Source organism: Cupressus sempervirens, chromosome 8 (genome assembly GCF_028749045.1).
Source record: "Cupressus sempervirens isolate cs-2001-9-10 chromosome 8, ASM2874904v1, whole genome shotgun sequence".
NCBI classification, from domain to species: domain Eukaryota; kingdom Viridiplantae; phylum Streptophyta; class Pinopsida; order Cupressales; family Cupressaceae; genus Cupressus; species Cupressus sempervirens.
In genome coordinates, this window is record NC_143125.1 from 618,765,350 (window position 1) to 618,784,060 (window position 18,711).

At 36.5% G+C, this 18,711-nt stretch overlaps 1 protein-coding gene across 11 annotated transcripts in view; it reads right to left on the reverse strand.

Moving 5' to 3' along the window:
* Window positions 1-18,711, reverse strand: part of ATVPS33 (Sec1/munc18-like (SM) proteins superfamily) — a 352,047-nt gene that overhangs the window by 326,298 nt on the left and 7,038 nt on the right. For all 11 annotated transcript variants that reach the window (XM_089798599.1, XM_089798593.1, XM_089798598.1 and 8 more), the window contains exon 4: window positions 16,894-17,091. In XM_089798599.1, the coding sequence (XP_089654725.1) occupies window positions 16,894-17,091 (198 nt within the window). The remainder of the gene's footprint in view (window positions 1-16,893; window positions 17,092-18,711) is intronic.

The window sequence follows — 18,711 nt, forward strand, 5'->3', positions numbered from 1 at the left end:
ATTAAAGAGTTAATTATTTAAAGAAACATTTCAGTTCTACATTAAATCATGTTTTCCCTAAAATCAGACAAAATTTCTAATTCTTAATCTCATTTATTGGTAAGTTTACGTAAAAGAACTGATAATATCACAAATAAAACTTGCTTGTTAATGCCTTAAGTCCAATTTGCTATTGGTAAGATCAGGGCTGAAACAAAAGCCACTCATATGGGCAGTACTTTCCCTATAGCAAGAAGATTTAAGTGTGTGTGAAGGGGATCTTAATAGATAAAAGAGAAATGCACTTATTTAAATAACGATATGAAAATCTAGGCTACCCCATGATAACTTTTTTAACTCTAGTGATAACAATTGCTAAAATGACTGAAGTTTAGATTATTAATATTTTTTAATCAATTGCAAGGGATTTATAAATCCCCAACTTCGCTAACTCATCTACCCTCCTATTCCCCTCCTGATAAATACAATTAAATAATACTCAATTGATTGATTTACATAGTTCTAATGCTTCTAAAAACTTTGCATCTGACATCCAATTGGAAAGAGAGCTCTTTGTTAAAGCATTTATAATAATAGCAGCATCTTCTTCTATTTCCAACTTGGTTAGTCCCAACACTTTGGATAAAAAAAGACCCTCTACCAAAGCTGAAATTTTTGTCCGGTTGTTTGTGGTCTCTACTATATATTTTGCTATATTTGCTATTTCTTCCCCCTTATCATTGTGAATGCAGCATCCTATGCCAGCTCTACCTAGGTTCCCCCTCGAAGCACCATCACAATTAAGCTTGAACCATCCTTTCTTCAAAACTTGCCATAGACATTCATCCCTTTTAGATATTCCTAGAATTTTCCCCTTACCCAGAAAGGGAGGGATCTTTAAACCATTCCATCGACCACGCATCTTCTCATCCCAATAAGTCATCCTAGCTTATTTGATGTTTGAGTTAAGCAACTTGTTATTTGTTAATTCAATGATTGAAATTGCTATCTTATTTATAAGTTGTTTTACATCCATCCTTTTGTCTTGAAAAATTCTTCTATTCCTCTCATTCCATAGTTCCCAATTCTTGGGAACTATGGAAGGGGAGGAGATCCAAAGGCTATCAAAGATATTCTCCAATCTACCTGTTGTGAGGTTTTCACACCATCGCCCCAAAAATTTTGGGGACCCCCTTTTTGTGATCGCTTTGGCAATAATTCTTGAAGTTGTCCAAAAATTTCCGGTCTTGGAAAATTTTACTTCTTGGATGCCTTCAGGTCAAGAGGGAGGAGGTTAAATTTATTTTTCACCCGGTTTTAAGTTTGATTTTTCAGAATGACTAATTTTATCCTTAGGCCGAACAAGTTTCAAAGAACAACACTTGGCAAGATAAGATTGTAAATTTTGTACTTAGACGGTTTTTTTTTTTAATTTGGATATAATTGTATAAACTTGAGTAATTTTCAAAAAATGAAATTTTTGTTAGATTTGGGTTCTTTGCAAAATCTTGAATTTTTTTGGTGAAAAAAATTAATTTTTTGATGCTGAAATCAAATTGCAAAATCAATTTTGGATTCTAGAGAAATGATTTATTTCTGTTAAATTAAAAATTAAAATTGCATAGCAAAATTGATCTAGATTAAATTGCAAAAATTGGCATTAAATGGATTAAATTTGCCTTGAAGATTCTGAAGTCTTTAAAGAAATTAGTAATTTGAAATTGAAAAAATCAATTTTGGCTTGCCAAATCCGATTTTTAATGATATATTATTTACTAAATCATCATTAAATGAAAAAGTTTAGCATATCCAAGGCTTTATTTATTTTATTTTTGCAATTTTGGTCTAACCAACAATTTAAAAATTCAAATTTCATTGTGGCAAAATTAATTTTTAGCTTATCATTTAATCCGGGCCAGATTTGTGCACTAGTTAATGTTTTTTTTCCCTCCTAGGTGCAAGTCAGCCAGCTAGTGAAGGAGTGTGGAGTTGAGTATAAAGGGGGTTTCCCCTTTCTTTCTTCTCTCATTCCATCAAGAAGCTTCTTCCACTCTTGGCGATTTTGGCATAGGGCAGCCTTCTCTTGTCTTTGGTGAATTATATCTTGGAGCAACTCTTTCCTTGCTTGCCGATTTTTGGGAGCTGCCTCTTATCTAACGATTTTGGAGCAGATTTGTGCGTTTGAATTCTGAATTTTTTTAATGCTTGAGCGAATTTTGAGGAAGGCAGCGATTTTTCTTAAGGAAGGCGATTTTTTTCCATTTTGGCATTCTTGCAAAGGTGGATTTCCATTGTTGGCAATCTAATTTTTTTCCATGAAGGCTGCATTTCTGCCCTAGGCAACTTCTTGTGGCAAATCAGAATTTCTTGCCCTAAAACGATTCTTGTGGAGCCGAAATTTGTGGAAGACAAAATTCTGATTTTCTAGAGAAGCTGCAATTTTTCTCCTAGAGATTGGACGATTTTGTTAGCGAAGAAAACAAGTGATTAAGTCTGATTTTTGTGGCACATGCATGGGCAATTTCAAGTGCTCAAAATTCTGATTTCTTCAGCTAGGGCATCAATATTGGCAAGAGGCTTGCACTTTCTAAAGTCTGATCCGAAATTCAAAAGAAGATCCGGCCATTGGTAAAGGTAAATTCAATTCATTTAGAGTTGAAAGTGGTCCTTAAGCAGATTTCGCTCTTTTGTTCTTGTCTAGTTTTGTTTCTCTTGCTTCTTCTTGCATTCATCATCGACCACTTCATCATCCCATCCTAGGTTAAAGATTGGAGATTGATACGGGTAGAATCCATGATAGGACATTTGAAGAGGTAGAAATAAGCTAGACCACCCTAGGTGGAAGTTGAGAGATATAAGTGTAGTCCATCCTAAGGTAACGGCGAGGTAGAAATAAGTGTTAATCCCATCCTAGGTTGAAGATTGAAGCTTGATAAGTGTAGTGATAAGACTTGGCAAGGCAAAAATAAGTGTAGAATCCATCAATAGAAAGAAGGTTGGAGATCGATAAGGGTAGTCCATATCACTTAGAACGAAGGGGCAGAAATAAGTGTTTAGGATGGTAGATGTTAGTGCAAGCAAGAACCCTAAGGGAACAAATACTAAGAAAGGCAAAAAGGATATGATGCCCAAAACAACTTTCTTCTTGAAAATGAGGTGAATAACCAATACCAATGTCGGTACAGTAAATATGATACAGGTAAAGGACAGACTAAAGGAAAGACAATCCCCTATGGAAAAGAAGATATACAGGAGTGGAATTGTACATGCAGCAGTTTTTCCTCCTACCTTGCCTTGTCCAAAATTGGTTATGGAGTGCACATCCAGGTTTGATATGATCAGTAAATCCATCATTTTTTATGAAGGGAAGAGGGTGTTGGCCAACATTGGCGGACATTCGATCAAAGAAGCATTTAACATTCCCCAGTACAAGAACATGACAGTGGTGATGATGGATCAGGCGGCCAAGTCATTTCAGGATAACCAAGAAGCTTATTTCAAGCATCTATAATAGGATTGGCTACATGAGAGAAAGAAAGGAGTAACCAAATCATCGAGGCTCACAGTGGCAAATTTCAAATCAAAATATGGGAATCTCATTGTGCTCCTCAGCCAGATCATGGGCCTGGTTCAAGGTATGCAATTCAAAAACTGGATGTACTTTATTGATGAAATTGAAAAAGGAAAAAGAAGATTTGATTGGGCTAGGATCATATGCGAGAATCTAGAGTTGCAACTTAAAACCGTACAAAACCAAAAGCAATTCTACATGGGATCCTATCTGTTTTACCTAATTGCTAGATTGTATAAAAGTTTGGGACTTAAGGCTTTAGGAGAAATTGACATCCACAGCTTCATTTGCACAACAACAAAGATTACAAAATATTTTGCGACACCTTTGCCATGAAGACAGTAAGGGTATTACAAGGGACACCTACTAAGAGACTCTCATCGGAGCATGAGCAAAGATAAAGAAGTATGGAAGTTGGTTCATCCAATTTTCGCAATTCACATACATTAAAGTAGCAGGAAGCACAGTTTGTCCCAAGAGACTTCCAAGGTACCCACCCGACAAGGTAGTTTTGATGGAATTGACTAGGCAACTTGAGCATTATGACAGAATAATGAGACTCGAAGGTAACACAGGGATTACCTTCTCATTCGGAGTTGGCAATGATAGTTGTCCCAATCGTGTTGCCTTTGCAGCTGTGGAGAAGGAATTGGAATGGTATCATCTAGGATGGTACAGAGAAAGGCAAGGATTCAATCCTAATGGTCTTATCAAGGTATCTCATGGAAATGTATTTAAACATGTTCCCACTATAGAAGACTTTTGGGCCAATGCCAAGGATGACTTTCATGTGAGAAAGCTAGCTTTCTCAAGATTGTCAATGAACATGATGAGAGATAACAGATGGAGAGGCTTTGATATTCCCAATCAACTGGAAGATGATGGAAATGTGTTGAGAGAAGATTATGATACAGTAGAAGGAACATAGTTGAATCCAACAGATGGGGATGATCATCAGGATCCTTCCTTGGAGACAGTTACAAGAGCAGCTGATTTGCATACCGAGTCATGGTACAATGAAAGATTAAGGACACTACAAAGTCAAAGGATTCCCCTTACTTATGAGAAGATGAAGCCAAAAGAAGGTCTAGCGAAATCAATCGGACAAAAAGGTGAGGGAAGTAGCCAGCAACAAGAAACAATTAGGAGCAAGAAGAGAGCTTTGGAGGTTGAAAAAAGCAAAGAACATCAAGAACCTCCAAAAAAGAGACAACATGCAACACCGTGAAGGGAAAGTATAATTGAGGCTAGAGGCCAAGAAGATAAGACAAGTGAAGAAAGGACCGTGGTAGAAGTGAGCTCTGATTCAGAGTCAAGTGGTTACAGTAATAGCACCAAGTACTCTCCTCTCTCACGAAATCAACGTGGAGATGACATGGCGGTTACTAGTGAAGAAGGAGATGGGCTGATTGATATTGAGGCAATAAGTCAGGCACTCGAGGGTGTTGGTGATGCATTGTTAGTTGAACCGAATCCAGATTTGGGGAGATGCACCGCACCACTAAGGTTAAGGCAAATGCTTATGCCAAGGGGCAAGGTAGTAACTGCCCGAACAATTGAAGACATCCAAGGACTAATAGAAAAGGGTGATAGCGAGAACCAAAAACAAATGGCAAAAACAATGGCAAAGGTAATCAAGAGCGACAATGATGGTCACCGAAAGGTTTAGATTGTTATACCAACAGTCAACAAGGCATTGGATGAGATTGTGGCTCAAGAATATGAGATAGTGAAGCATAATTTGGAAAGAAACACAGATGACATGGAATGTGAAGAGATCCAGGAGGGTATAGCTTCAATCAGAGAAAGGTTGAGGAAGGCAAATGAAAGGATCATAAAGTTGGAGGTTGAGAACAAATATCGGAGAGATTGCTAGCCTATCCAACAGTTGCACCAAGCAGCCCTTCCTCAAGATAGCGGGAGCAACCTAGAAGAGATATCGGCTCAACTGCATGAAGTCAAGGATTGGATCCATGATACAATCCAAGACGACGGAATTTCTTGCCTTCCTTTATCTCGACATTCCGGTCATTAGTGACCATTAGAAACAAATTCAAAGTATTTGAAGAGGAGTGGAAGGATTTCCTTCCGATCAAGGATTTAGCTATTCCCAGGTTAGAAGCGTTCATTGGACTACCAGAGACATATTTGGAAAGGGCCAAGTTGGTTGATGAAAGAGGATTGAGTATGGTTGAGTCTTAGTTTGTTGTCTTGACTACCAGATTGAGAACACTCGAGGAGATACAGAAGGCAGTTACACATCACAGCCCAAGCGTCGACGCCTCCATTTCAACCATGATGAGCGACGTTCGGGTGGCACTCGATTTTGAAGACATCAAAGAAGAGGACATTGATAAGGCAAGACTTGGATCAAGATTGGATGAGTTAGGAAAGGTTGCTATCAAGAAGAAACATTTGCGTACCTTTTCCTCCCTCAATGCCTTTATCGGATATGCAAAAGAGTATGAGGACCATGAGAAGACACTACAGGCAGCAAGCAGCATGATGAAATCAACTGAGCTCAAGATAAAGCATACACCTTGCCCTCCCATGGAGGAAGTCAACGAAAGGGTACCTAGGTTCATTGCCTTAGCTAAAAGAACAAAAGAAAAAGGGAGATTTATATTAGATCATTTGATGTAAGCCCAAGTGGCAATTTCTCTTTCTTCTAGGGTAGGACAAGTGTCTAATTCTGATTGGCCACTATTTTGGTGCCTTCTCATTGGTTGCTACTTTTCCACTTTTTTCATTGGTCCATTGGCGAGGTGGCATCTTCTCATTGGCCGATGGGGTGGAAACCCTAATTAGGGGTTCTAGGATTCAATCTGGATCGTCGATTTTGCTTCTTTATCTCTACCGTCAGTTGTACATTTTGGCCTCTATATAAGGCCATTTGCTCTCATTTGTAATGGTCGGAGAAAATTGTTGCATAAGATAATGCCAAAATTGCCTCTCTTTATCATTGTTGTGACTTGCATGGTGATTAAGAACATTTGGTATTGTTGCATGGTTTCTACTTCCACTAGTTAGAATAAGATTTTCATTTTAAAGTTGCTAAAATAGATTTCATTTCAAGTTGCTAAGTAAGATTAAGAGTGGATGGATAGTTGCATAGTAGCATTAGTGGATGTTTGATAGGGATCAATAACTAGGCCACTAGCATCCTAGCAGCTTGTTGGGAAGCCTTGTGTGGTAAACTAGTTTATTTTCTTTTGAATCATTGCATCTATGGAGGTGGAGCCGCTAGTTAACTTTCATTAGATTTGATCCCCATCCATCTACTAATCTTTCCATTCATAGGAGTAGGAGTAGAATAGCAAATAGTTAGGAGTTGGAGTTTTGAAGAGGAAAGTTAGAAAGGCATAAGTCCTAAGAACATTCACCCTCCATCACTATCACCTTCTCCATCAACATCATCTGACATTCACACCAAATCACCATCACCATCATTCCACCAAAGACCAAGTTATCTTCGAATGAATAACGTAAGCCCACCTACGTGATTACCAGCAAATCACATCGATATACTGAGTTAGTATCCACAGGTGTAAGGAACATTGGAGTTATTGCTTATGTCTTCATAAGTATTAACTTTTCAAGAGAAGAATTGTGTGTTTGATACTCTGTATCAAGTATTCAATTGCTAATATGTTATGTAGTGGTACAAAAACTAACATCAACAGGGCCAAGATGACAACATACTAGTGATAAAACTAGGGAAGGCCACAAACGAGCCTAGTTGATAGCATAGCCATTACCAACACGAGGAAGAGTAAGGGCAATGGAGGAAGAGATGATTAGCAGTTTCTTCCTCAAACTCACACAAAGGACACTTGTTGAGGCCTTGAAAACCAAACTTTCTAAGTCTTTCCGTTGTAAGGGCCCTCTAGTGAAGAACTATCCATGAGAAGAACCCGGCTTTAGGAAGGCAAAACTTGTCCCAGTATAATCTAGGAGGAAGAAGACTTTTTGAAAAGACTTGATGAGATTCCAAAAGCCTATAACCCATTTTTGAACCATGCTCTCCATTATTGTTGTCATCCCAAAAAAAAGGAATCCTTACCTCCTTTGAAGGAAATCTTTCTCAAGCGGAGAGTTGATTGAAAGATATTTTTATCTTCTAAGAGAATATCCTCGAAATCAAGATCTTTCCTTTCCAATTCAGCGCATCTCCCTCGAAGATCACGTAATCCATTACATTAGTGCCCCATTTGGATTCCAAATACATCTTGGTGAGATTAAGGGACGGATAGAGGTCTAGGGCCTTACATCCTCCCCAAGAGTCATGCCAAAACATAGCATCTCTACCATCTCCACGATTCCAGGTTAGTTTATTCTAAATAATAGAAAAATTCCAAAATTTGGAGCCTTTAGGAGGATTAGCTTCCCTAAAAAATGACCAGATCCGGGGAAGTAAGGTATTTATGAGTCAACGTCGACCCATTTTAGGTTAGAAAACCGGATCATCCTCCAGATAAACTTAGCTCCTAAAGCCTTCCCTTGAAGTTTACTATTCTTAATGCCCACTCCCCCTAATTCCTTAGATCTGGGGACCTGATCCCAAGAAAGTAGGGAAAACTTTCTTTCTTCTACGCTCCCTTGCCAGAAAAAGGACCTAAGATAACCATGAATGTCAATCAGTTTACCACTTGGAAGATCAATACATGAAAGTTGATATATTGGTTGCGCTGACAAGATAGAAGAAACCATGATCATCCTCCTTACAGAAGAGAGCCACTTACGCTTCCAACCTGTCATTCTTAGTTTTAATTTCTTTATGAGAGGATCCCAAAGCCTAGATAAATTCTAACCAGAGTTTAGGGGCAGGCCTAAAAATTTACAAGGTAACATGCCCTTATTAAAATCCAAAATAGAGCAAATTTGCTCCACCATACTAGGTTTGGTATTAAAGAAGAAAATGTCAAATTTGTTTCTATTATTCTCTTGCCCTGATGCTACAGTATATTTGTTCAAGATGAGTTTCATGGCTAAGGCCTCCTCTATTGAGCTTTCCCCATATAACATGGTATCATCAACAAAATGTTGATTAGTAGTGGTTCCTAATTACTAGAAATGGGGATACCCTTTATCTCCCCTAGAGACCAAGCCTAAGAGATCGATCTTCCTAACGCATCTGCCATTAGAATAAAGAGGAAGGGGGAAATAGGGTACCCCGACCTCAATCCTTGAGAGATATTGAAAAAGCCTACCAGAGTGCTATTGACTAGAATAGACATTTTCAAAGTTGAAATACATTCAAAAATCAATTCTATCCATTGTTTGGAGAATCCATCTGGCCCTAGAGATTTATTCAAGTGCATTTGTTCAAGAGCAGATTCAACCTTTGTTTTAGATTTTTTTGTAGAAGAAGCTTATTTTGTTCCTTGGAGACAAGTTTGGGGATGTTTGAAAGGCCACCTTGCAAAGCAAATAGGTTAGAACTAATCTCACTATTGTAGATTCCCTTGTAGTAAGAGATTGCCTCCAAGCTAATTTCATCAGGAGAGTTCTTTGTACTCCCATCCACCCCTTTGATAGTTGTGATTCAATTCATTGTCCTTCTCTATTTTGAGCTGTTATGAAAGAACTTGGTATTTTTATCACCTTCCTCTGACCAAACCTCCCTCGATTTCTGCCTCCAAAAAAGCCATTTGGTGAGAACTTCGTACTACTGCATAAGCTTTTTCTCTACCAGGAATAGAGATTCTCTCATCCCATGCTCCAAAACTTCATTATTGAGGGATTCTAATTTTTCCTCGAGAGTAAGCTTATCCTCAAAGATATTACCAAAGAAATCTGAATTCCACTCCAATTTACGCTTGATAACTTTCAGCTTACTTACAACCTGGAATTGTTTGGAACTCGATACTTCTATTTCCTCCCACCATTGTTGGATTAATTTAGTCTCATCCCATGCTCCAAAACTTCATTATTGAGGGATTCTAATTTTTCCTCGAGAGTTTATCCTCAAAGATATTACCAAAGAAATCTGAATTCCACTCCAATTTACACTTGATAACTTTCAGCTTACTTACAACCTGGAATTGTTTGGAACTCGATACTTCTATTTCCTCCCACCATTGTTGGATTAGTTTAAGATTGTTTTCATTTATGAGCCACATTAGTTCAAATTTGAAAGGACAAATTGTTGGGGCATTTATCCTCCAAGATTTTGAGCTCGACAAGAACGTGATCCGATCCTGATTTTGGTTTCACTTCATAATGAAATGAAATAGGAAAAGTTGACAAATCCCCATAAATAAGGAATCCATCTAATCTTTCTGCAATATTGCTAAAACAATTCCTTATATTATTCCAAATAAAGGTGTCATTTGAGCATTCCAGTTGCATTAAAAATCCTCGGATGCCATGGAGAGAGAATTGCTACCCCTACGTTTTTCAGAGGGAAGGAGGATAGTATTGAAATCCCCTCCTAGAATGGATAAACCTTCCCTTTCTAAATTTAGCCTCTACTCCACTTCCTTCCATATCCTGGATTTATTTTAATTGTTGATTAATCCATAGACTTTAAAAGCCTATAATGTATATCAGATCGTATACCTTTCATTGAACCATATATCTAGTTCCTATGGAATTCTAAGGAAGAAATAGAGACATTTCTTGGGTCCCATAACAGGGCAAGCCCACCTAAGGCACCTTCTGGTAGGGAATTCCTTACCTCCCTGCAACCTAGAGACCTCCTAAATTTGCCCATCTCTTCGCTATTTAATTTTGTTTCTTGAAGAAGAAGAATGCCAACCTTAGTAATAGAAATGCAGCACTTTAGAAGTTGTTGCTTTATAGGGGCATTGAGGCCCCTAACATTCCATGTGATGATACTTATGGCGTTGTGCAAAGGACCTCCCACTTCCCTGCATAAAGAAAATCAGTGATTTTAACCTGACCCTTGGCTACCCCATCTTTGGATCGCAATTCTTGCAAGGATTTTTGTCCTCACTTCCTCACAACTTTTGCAAAATCAAGAGCCCCTCTACTTGGAAGGGAAGCTCCTAAACCCAAAGGGCCTAGATTGTCCTTGGTTAACTCCTCTTGATTCTCAAAACCTAAGACTTCCTTATGAGTGGAAGGGAGTATTTCCCCTTCCCTTTGATCTTCTTCCAAAATTTTAGAAATCATAATAGATTTTTCTAACTTCACTTCCTCCTCATCACAGATCTCATCCAAAAACTGATTCATTAGATCATCCACTACCATGTTCTTAAGGGCTTCAATTAGCATATTGACTTCTACTTCTTTTCACTCCGAAGTTTCACATGGGAGTTCCTCTGGAGGGATTGAGTAGTTGACCAATTCCTCATCCTCCTCTCATTCCTGAATAATTTTATCTGCTTCCTTAAAGGGAGTTGCCTGTAAAGATGCCTATGGTGAGGGGCATTCTTCCTCATCATGTTTTGGTTTAATGATTACTGATTTTAGACAGGGAAGGCATTCCCCGATCTCCCCTTCCTTCAAAGCATCCACCAAGTATACTGAGAAACCACCACCCTTTTTCATTGAGAGATATTTGAATATCTGGATTGGCCCTAGGGTGAATCTAATTGCAAACATCTTGAGGAAGAAATAACTAGTTCTAGTTCTAATCTAAAGAGACCTTTAGCGAGTCTTGGCTCGATCGAGATAATTTTACCATTTATGTTAACATCTAGAGGTTTAAAATCAATAACATTTACATCTACTTTAACTATAATAATTGTACTAGAGCAAGCCATATCAGTTTCTACCATTCCTACAAAAGATCCTAATTTATGACCCATGATCCTAAGCGTATCCTTAACCAGAAATTCAATTGGAAGATTGGGAAGTAGGATAGTTTTGTGTACTTCAAAGTTCGTCGATTTCTTTGGATGGAGGAAGGGAATCCATTCCAAACAATTTAAAGGGTAATCATTCAAAACTAGGGTTTCCCCATACAGGAGTTTATTTCTTAAATCTAAGCTATCACAAGCCAAATATATGAATTCATTTTCCATAATTGTTAAATTAACATGCTTACCTAGGAGTTTTTTAAGCCAATTTGTTACAAAACACACCTCGAAACCTAGACTTATCCATTGAGCAAATAATCCTAGATCCTGGCATCTTCTTTGAACATATTTTACTTAGTGTTTTGATAAACAGATCTCCTCCATTTCCTATTTCTCTCCTTTCTAGTTGCGATTTGCAGCTGTCAAAGGTCCTTGAGTTGGGGATCCCTTCCTTCTACAGTTCTAGGAAGACGAGTTTTTTTCGGAGTTATTATTCATCATTTCTACATTTTGGAGGGAGCCAAAGGAGTTAGATCATTTCGCTGATCGCCTGCCTCCATTACATATAGGAACCTAGTTGGGGGATTGTTCCTTTCCCCACCGGAGAAATTTAACCTTCTCTTCTTCAATCTGCGAGAGTGGACCTCAATCCACCCATTTTCAAGCACATTACTTTCTGGATGCAAATGCACAGTTTGATAGAAGGGCAAGGCATACTTGGTTCACCAGAAGTGAACGCATTGCCTGTGATACCTTGGCAGATTTGAGAGAGATCTACAATTTACTGGATTCACAAAGTTAGCAGGAACAGAGGCCACTGCATCTTTTCTAATTTTAACTATTTTTTATCCTAAGCATATATGCACCTAATTTGTTAATCAGTAACTATAAATTCACAACTTATAATTTTACAGACAATAATTTTAAAATAACTATTAACCAAATCTTTAAAAATTATAATAATAATAAAAATTCAAAAGAAGTATTGAAGTTTATGTCACCTGTTTACTGAAGCTTGAAAGCTAATAAGTTTTACTTTAAAGGGCATGCCAAAAATTATTGCAGATCTCAGTCCGTTCTTTTCCTTATTCTGTCTTTTATTGGATTTGATTGAAGTTTTTGAAATATTTCAGGTCAAAATCTCTTTGCAGTAAAAAATGTCTCAATCTTATTAAGCTGGCAAGTAAGATTTTCTTTTGCTCTTCTTTCAATGGATTGACAATTAGAACTACCCAAGATCCTGCTTTTGCGAGTATTAATGTGATAAGTATTGCTCTGCTCTGCTTTTTTCAAACCCGCCTTCCCTCTCCTGTCTTATTGACTGCTATCCCTGTATATATATAAAGCTTTTACAATGGCCAATAGTAAGGGTCTGTACAAATTGCTTCACTCCTTGAAGCACTATAAGAGATTAAGATTAATTTTCTTAATTTGTTTGATCCTCACTCATTTATCGATCTGTCACTCTGCTCTTCGATATAGATCTGCTCTTCAATATCGTTTTCTGAATTCCGTAGAAGGTCCTTCCTTCGAAACTATTATAGATTCAAGGGCTACCTTGAGCCTGCTGATACACTTTCAGCTTCTTGTCATTATTTTTATAGCTAGGGCATGGCACAGGAAATATTGGCTCCGATTGCGTTTGTTGTTCTTAGTTGTCACTGCCTCTTGGCTGATCTTTGTGTCTTTTCTTCTCGTTCTTAATCTATTTTCTTCCTTGTTTTATTCGTTGCGTATCTTATTTTCTGCCTTGTTTCATTTTCTGCCTATCTTTCTGAAAGAATTCTCTGTACAACGCTGATCTAGCCTTTGCAAATCTCTGTCTTTGTCTTTCCTCTATCCAACACAAATGCTCAAACTTCTTTGTTTCAAATAAATCTCCCTACAATAATTCCAAGAATTCGAAACAAATCCAGCAATTCTACACAGCGTCGATCTACCATCCGCAAATTTCCCCCAAGCCTCCCAAATTCTTGAAGGTGCTCTACTATTTTAACTTTTTGGGGGCCTGCAATTTTATGATCAAGCTTGTTGCCGAATTCTAAGATCAACATCACTGCTGTTGTTAGTTTATTCTTAGCTAGAATAGAATGTTTCTATTCTTTACGATCATTTCCTAAGGAAGCATCATTTATTCTTTTGTAAATATTGATCTATTGATCACTGTTAATAACAAGCATTTTACCAATTACTTTGTAATAAGATAAGAGAATAAGTTCTATACTTTTTGAGATACATTCCAAGCGTTAAACTTGAACATTCAATAAATTGTTCATTTCTTAATTATGATTAATAATTATTATTTAAAGAAAAATATTATTAACAAAAATGTGACATTACAGATGGTACCGAAGCTGGATCTTGCCAGCCTCTGAGTTTATTTCCATATGCAATTAAATGACAAAGTCAGCAAAATTATTGAACAGAACTAAAAAAAACTAAAAATTCCAAGGACAAAATGAATCAATGATAGAAGCCCACCAAAACAATAATGGTTAGAGAGAATGGCAATTATGATTATGCAAGTGATATAAATAGAAAATCGTTTGCCTTATTATAGATATAAAGAGGCAAACGTTACAAAATATCAAAAAGGTAGAAATTCAAAAATCAAGAGTGGGAAAACTTCTAATAGTAACAAAAATGAGCACAAATGACAGACACAAAGAACCAAGGTTGGGTCTTTAGATAGACCCCTTTGTCCCACTTTGATTTATAGGGGAGGGAGAAGTTACTATTGAAGATGAACAAAATTTGATGCAAGATGATATAATTACTAGTTATGTGGAATGTAGAAATCCCCCTAAAAAAATGTAGAAGCTGTATCTCTCACAAATCATATAAATATAATGAGGAAGAAACAAATAAATAATGGAGCATACGAAGACAGAGTAAAAATCAAGTACGAGGAGTCAAGGCACAAAGTTATAGTCCTAATCGAGAGTGCAGATACACACAATTTTCATTTTTGACAGATTAGTTGCTAAAGAGGGTTAAAAATAGAGGATTTCAATGGATTCAATGATACAATAATGGACAGTTTTACCATCCAATGCACTAAGAGAATTTAACAGTTGTCGGTAACTTGGTTACCCTTGGTAGACATGAACTACAAGATGACTTTTATGTGGTGGCCATGAGAGACACCAATATAGTATTAGTCTTTAGGAGAAACCAATATGATTTAGTAGAGCATCCATGCTTTGGGATAGTTTATGCAGAATTATCAAACCATGGAATTAAGATTCAAATCAATGGATAAAAATGTAGTATTTACAAGGCATTATTGGGGGGACTCCTAGAGTTTTGACAGCAGAGAGAATAGAAAGATGTCTTAAGAATAGATAAGCAGCATGGGCAGCACAATGTTTTTTAACATCTCCAACCCTTACAAAAATGAGAGCTTTAGGAGCTTTAGGAACTGAGTTTTACACCTGAAGAGGTTATAATTTCAAAGAAAATAACATTAAGAAACAACACAACGAGAAAATGTTTCATTTGATGGAAGGATCTTCCTGAAGAAGATGCAACATGGGAGAGTGAGGAAATCCTCCAACATCCTAGTAATCTTGGGAAGTGTGGACTGTAATGCTTCCATCTTAAATACAAATTTATACTCTGCAACAGTTATTTTATCTCTCCCATTATTCCCTTACAGGATATTATAGGGAATGCAAAAACGAGAACGATTAATATGTCAAAAGGCATACGAATCAAGAGCTGTGTCTAGTCCAAAAAAGGGGCTTTATAAGGAAGATCGATGAAAGAAGAAAAGGCGTCAATCATTGACGATGTTTTATTGTATTACTCCTTGTGGAGAGTGAACTGAGGTTCATCAACGCACATATGAAACCCTCAAGGTTTGAAATTTAAGGACAAGAATCCCTTAATTTCTATTGTTGATTTAGTGGATGAAAACCCCTGATTAAAGCAGACTAAAACATTTCAAAGGCATTTAAATCAATAGAAACCATTATAGATTAGAGAAAGGTCTACAACGTGATTAAAAGAATAAGTTTCTATAAGCCTCAAATTGTAATTATTTAAAAAGCTCTTCATCTACAATTTCTACATTAATTGCTGATATTAATTCTGCAACTATTACCATGAGTTATATTTTATTATTTGAAAGAAAAAAAATCTAAAAGAAGGCCATCACACAAACCTCCATCTGCCATTGTTAGTGATCAATGCTCATTGCAATGTTTCTACTATTTAGTAATTTCCTAAGTGTGCCAAAGTTTCATTTGTAATTTTTCTAACTTATACATTTTTCAAAAGTAATTTTTTAGTGCTGCATGTATTTGCACTGCCCCACTATTGCTCCCTTGTCATCCACCATCTCCCGCAATCCCCTGCCATCTCCATGATGAAACTCTACATTTTATGTTTCACCATGGGTAGTGATTGAATGATCAAAGATTATTTCAATAGAGATGTAATAATGAAGGACCTGCCAAAAGGTTTGCATTTCTCAACTTTACAGGTAATCATGGTGAGGCCGTTTTTATGGATGACAAAGAGATGATTTAAAGGTGTTTCAATAGATAGTAAGGGTGCTCATTATAAACGTCTTCTCCAACAAGACACAGATAACTTTTCAAGAGAACAATTACTTGGACCACTTATGGGAGTTAAACGCTTTTAAATGATATCTTGCTATGCATTTAAAAATAAGAGTCCAAAATATTTGCATGGACATTGATTCTTTAGCCCTTGGAGCAAAAGGACACAAGCCAACTTTTCTTGCTTTCATTAGATGGAGCTTTACATTTGATTCTAATATGTATCTGACATAATGTCAAGTTTCTTTTTGGTGTACTATCATATTATTTCTTCCTAAAAGGTGTATTTTATTATTCCAAATTTTCTTGTCTGGCAGCTGTAATTACCTGATGGTGAACAAAGCATATTAGCTATCAATCAATGAGCATGTGGCTTACCATGCACATTTCTTTTCATTTATACTTCCTGTGATGGATCAATGGCAAATAGATAGCTTAACAAACTATCGATACTGAAGAAGATGGTATATAACAAGGGACTTAGATTGATACAAAGACATTACACATAAATGCACGGGAATGATTAGAAGAAGGGACAAGTGAGTTAAGAATAGAGAGGCAATTACTTCTGGGTGTGGAGGTAATTCCCTTAAAAAATATTTCTTATTGCTTACTTTATTTTACTTATACTAATATTTTTTACTTATTCCAAGACTCGACTGAATTATACACTATAATTGTGTGATGATTGGCCTCATATATCTTATTTGTAATACCATTGAATTTAAATTATTTTCTTACAAGTTATCTTACTGTGGTGTCCTACAACAAACTTCCCCACACACAAGCACAACTTTGACAGACATTTCAGAGGCAAAAACTACAAGGCACCACAGTTTCGTAGTCCAATGTGCCATCTTGACACAAATGCCCTTGTTGCCTAAGAACAATCATTAGTTCACTTTCTAGGAATCTTATAATCAATCTTAAACAAAATTGAATCAGCAAAGAAAATAGGCTTGAATTTAAGCAATAAAATCAGCTGCAAAAATGGAAAGTCACAGAGCCCCACCTTCTCACAAACAACTGTGCGACGTGGAACAAAAATCACAGTGTATTCTCTTTGATGATTTTGCCTAACATCTTGCTGAATCTGTGCAGATATCAATTTCATCAAATTAATCTGAGGACGAATGAGGTACAAAACATTTTTACAGTCACTCTGAACAGGATTTGTTGAAAGATGGCCCAGGTTTTCAACACCGTATTCCTGCATTCAGAAAAAATATATTAGTTGGATGCCCAGCAGCATGGATAAGCTTAAATGACGTAATACTCTTGAGACTTGAAGGATACCACTGATATAATACAAGTCAGTTAACCTATAGCTAAGACTGGTAGTCACATTAACAGGCAAGACAACATGCTATCATATTTCATTGCATCCTTAATGATATTGTTTGAAAAAACAAAAGAAGAAATTCATATTTCAGGTAACAGGCTCCAAAAAGTCAATTTCCAGTAAAAGTGGGTAAGGTTGGAACCTGCCACCGCTACTAAAATGATATGGATTACCAGCAACTGGAACCAGTGATTTTCAAAATGCCAACATGCAATATAATAGAAGTGACATGGTCACCGGGAAACTAATGTATAGCAGCAGGGACTCCATCCCCATATAACCATCTTCTGGTTAATATATTTGTATATAATACAGCCATACCTTTATTCATCACTAACATACCCCCATTTGAAATGGAGTCCTATTCCCATATCATACCCCCACATCTCAAGGAAATTAAGAAGCTATTAATGCTGCATCAATCATGTCATCATCATTTTTTTCATATCAGTCCAGTTGTTACCAAATCTTCAAGTCATCAGAGTGGTTAAAAGAAACATTATGTAAAACGTTCAGAGAGCAAGAACTGTTATGTTGCAAATGAGTTCAATTGAAGCAAATCATAGCATAATTTACAAAGATTGTGCAGAAGAATAAATGATTGAAATGGGCATAATATTTATATACCTCATTCCAAATCAATATTGAACTTTCCTTCCTCAAGATCATTTATATAAAGATGAAACTTTTCACTGATGGGATTGTGCAATATTAATATAGACAAAAACTCCATTAAGGATGTGCAATTAGAAATTTGCCACTAAATTTACCTCCAATTTATTATGTTTAGAACAATGTACGGGGACTTTACAAGTGAATCGCCCAATTCCACAATTCATGTCTTATAACAAAGTGAGTGGGTGAGACCATACTTGAAAATTCAGACTTGGCAATGACTCGGCTAAATAAATTTCAAACTCGACAAACCAAAAAACTTGGGAAAAAATGACAAAAACTCAGAAACAATATTAAACATTTGAAAATGTATAATTTCTTCAAATAGGAATAGCTTCAAATAAGTCTAGAATGTCTTTCAATAATAGTTTCAAATATTAAAAGTTTTCACTCTCAATTGATCAAACAAATAATGATTTTATTAATATACTAAAAAATTAATGAGCTAAAACAATTATTTATTGAATATTAAAATCATTTTTATTAATATATATGATTATTTTATTTAAAATAAGATTCTGCTCTCATTATGCGAATTTTGGCAGCGTGAGATTCATTAAATACTATTCTCCCAAGCCATGCCTCTCCTCCAGTTTCAACAACAGAGAATGGCATATTGTAGTGAGCAGGAAGGTGAAGTGCTTGGCTAATAAAGGAGAGATTTCTCAGTTGCCCTCTACTGATCATACAGGCACTAAAGAAAAATCAATAGGGCACACGAACTTCTTCAGAAATAATTCATCGACATCATGGCAATCCAAGAATTCTAGAGAAAAAGAAAAACCTAGAGGTGAATTCGCAAGGGTTTCGTGG